The sequence below is a fragment of the Elephantulus edwardii genome, unplaced genomic scaffold (genome assembly GCF_000299155.1).
Source record: "Elephantulus edwardii isolate Elephantulus edwardi_28Jun2011 unplaced genomic scaffold, EleEdw1.0 scaffold00339, whole genome shotgun sequence".
NCBI lineage: Eukaryota > Metazoa > Chordata > Mammalia > Macroscelidea > Macroscelididae > Elephantulus > Elephantulus edwardii.
This window is the reverse complement of record NW_006400089.1, coordinates 1400144-1403322: the sequence shown is the minus strand read 5'-3', so window position 1 is coordinate 1403322 and position 3179 is coordinate 1400144. Positions and strand designations below refer to the sequence as shown.

General features: G+C 44.3%; 1 protein-coding gene across 1 annotated transcript in view; it reads left to right on the top strand.

Moving 5' to 3' along the window:
* Window positions 1-517: 517 nt before the first annotated feature.
* Window positions 518-3179, top strand: part of HUS1 (HUS1 checkpoint homolog (S. pombe)) — a 38504-nt gene continuing 35842 nt past the window's right edge. Inside the window, exons 1-3 of the mRNA XM_006901613.1 lie at window positions 518-569; window positions 2789-2916; window positions 3012-3173. Of these exons, the coding sequence (XP_006901675.1) occupies window positions 518-569; window positions 2789-2916; window positions 3012-3173 (342 nt within the window). The remainder of the gene's footprint in view (window positions 570-2788; window positions 2917-3011; window positions 3174-3179) is intronic.

Below are 3179 nucleotides of genomic sequence, written 5' to 3'. Positions count from 1 at the left end.
ATAGGTTTGGACATTTAAATGCATACTTTGATCGTCTATTTTAATACAGAACTTGAAATGCAGGTCACAGAATTTATTAAAATGCGAGACCCAGGGTCCACTTCCCTCACACTTCGGGGCCTAAGACCTCAGTCGCGGAAAAGAACCCGCGTGGGGCGTGGCCTGTGAGGTCGCCGCTGTGAGGGTCTCTGTAGGCAACTGCCAGGACCCAACCGCTCAAAGCTGCTGCAGGAGAACGTGGCGCTGCCCGCTCCCTATGCCCCGAACCAGTCCTGAACGCCAGCCCGAGGCCGGGGCCCAGGCGCTGCTCGCGCATAGTGCAGTGGCCGCTTCCCTTTGGGCTCAGAGGAGTTGAACCGTGGCGTTTATAATGAACAAGCCGGGCATAGTTAGGGGGGCGGTGCCCAGCTCAGCGGAACTAACTTAGGCTCTATCGCGTTTCTGGCCGGCGGGGAGATGTGAGGGGACCCAGGTTCTCTACCCACAGACGCCCTCGTTTGGGCCCGCCAGCGTAGCCATGAAGTTTCGGGCAAAGATCGTGGACACGGCCTGTCTGAACCATTTCACGCGTGAGCTGGGCCGCAGCCCATCCAAGGCCGTGTTGAGAGGAGCTGGGAAAGGGGAACTTGGGAAAAGGAGGGCGGAACTGGCAGGGAGGGATCCGGGTGGGGCGCACGGGGCTGGTCCGGAGGAAGAGCGCAACAGAGGCCCTCGTGGCGGGGGGGGGGGGGGGGCGGGAGCGCGCTTTGCGGAAGGAGATGTGAAGCCTCTTCTCATAGTTTCCAGGCCCTGTTTCAGTATTTTTATTTGATAAGAAATTCCTGCACAACTTGGCTTCATCTCGCTTCTCCTTGCTTTGAACTCAGTGCTCCCGTACTTAATGAACAGTGACACGTGTTAAATTAATGGATGCGACAACTAACCTCAGTTTCTTTATTTGATTGCATAGTGTCCCAGAGTGTCTAAAAGTAAAAAAGTCACAGAGGTGTTGACATCTGTGGCTATAAAGAACCTTCCTCTGTGATACAGTTGTAAACTGTTGGTAATTCACCGGGAGCCTTCATGGGAAAGGAGAACTTTTTCACAATAAATTGTTCCGTGATAGATGCAGTATGGAACTCTTGGTGGCCTAGTGGGTGGGTCAGGTGCATAAGAAATAGTCTTCCAAGTATACTGAAAAATCTACAACCAGCAAAGGATAAAATAGATGAATAAGAACTTCTAAGAATCAAATCCCTATGCACATCCAAAATCTTCAACAGGGTGAAAAGGGAAGCCACAAACTGGGAAAAATATTTGATAATGACATGTCAGATAAGGGACTTAAGTTGAGAATTTTTAAAATACTCGAGCACCACAAGATAAATGTAAATAACCCAATTGAAAAATGGACACAGGATATGAACAGACACTTCATCAAAGAAGACATTCAGATGGCCAACAAGCACATGAAGAAATTATCAAAGTCCCTAGCTCTAAGAGAGATGCAAATCAAAACAAACATCTCTCTCCAGTAAGAATAGCAGAATTCACCAGAAAAGCAAACAACAAATGCTGGTGAGGTTGTGGAGAAACTGGAACCCTGTTGCAACCACTAAGGAAGGCAAAATGACACTTTCTCAAAAAGTTGGAAACAGAAATACCATTTGACCCAGCAGTTCCACTACTGGGAATATACCATAAAGATACCAGAACTGCCACCCAAGCAAATATATGCACACCCATGTTTATTGCTGCTTTGTTCACAATAGTAAAGAGTCGGAAACAACCCAGGTACAAGCTGTGGTATATTTACACACAATGGAATACTACACTGCATTGAAAAACAAGGAACTCATGAAATATTATACAAAGTAGGTGACCCTGGAGGACATTATGCTGAGTGACAGATCTCAGTCACAAAAGGACAAATACTGCATACTGCCACTGTTGTAAAACAGGACTGATATCGGGGTTGGGGGGAGACTGAGAAAAAAAGGATAAATTATGTATTCTGTATTGAAACAGAAGAGGAGAGAAGTGTTTAAAAGGGATATATGATTAGGTATTACTGTCATGATATGAGTCCAGATCGAAGGCTGCATTGTGGAGTAGACTTGGGGGGAGGCATTGTATAACAATTTTACTTTTCAAAATGAAGACTGCATAGTGGAGTGGACTTGGGGGGGAGAGACTGTATAAAATGAAAGAATTTTACTTTTCAAAGGGAAGAGCAAACTGGGGAGGGAAGGTTGGGCAGAGAGAAAAGTGCAACAATTAATGAATAGAAATCCAAAGTCTCTGTAAACTTTCATTAAAAATAATGAAAAAAAATAGTCAGCAAAGGTAAACACTATTACATGTATAATTCTGCAGTATCTATAGTGCCAAGGAGTTGCTCTTTCATCTCAAAGGCATGCAGTTCACATTCACCAGCCTCTCCACTGGAGAAAGATGAGCAGTCTTTTCCCAAGCTAATTACAGAACCCGCCAGAGGGTCAGCTGTGGGTTGGTTTCGACTCATTGACACAAGAAGACATAATCTAAGAGAACTTGTGCTAAAGGTTAAGCATTGGACTGCTAATATGAAAGTTGACTATTAAACCAAATAGCCCATCTATGAGAGGAAGAGAAGGCAATCTTGTAAAAATTTACAGCTTCACAAATGCTATGGGGCAGTAGAATCTACTACGTCCCACAGGGTCTATATGAGTTGTAGTAAACTTGAGAACTATGGGGGTTTTCTTAATGAGATATACATGATTATAAGTTATAGTAATTATATATATATAGTAATTCTTTATTATAGGAATCAGTAACATGATAGCCAAGCTTGTAAAAACCTGCACCCTTCGCATCAACCCAGATAAGTTGAATTTCATCCTGTTAGATAAAGTGGCCAATGGTGGAGTGAGCATGTGGTGTGAGCTGCAACAGGTGAGTGAAAACTCCAGAGGTCTACAAGCAGCCCAGTGCCCTTGGAAAGGTCACTCAGGCTCCTCCATTTTGTTTGTTTGTTTTGTTTTGTTTAGGAGAACTTCTTCAGTGAATTTCAGATGGAAGGTGTCTCGGCAGAAAACAATGAAATTTATATAGAACTGACATCAGAAAACTTATCTAGGGCCTTAAAAACTGCCCAGAATGCCAGAGCCTTGAAAATCAAGCTGACCAATAAGTATTTCCCTTGCCTGACAGTCTCC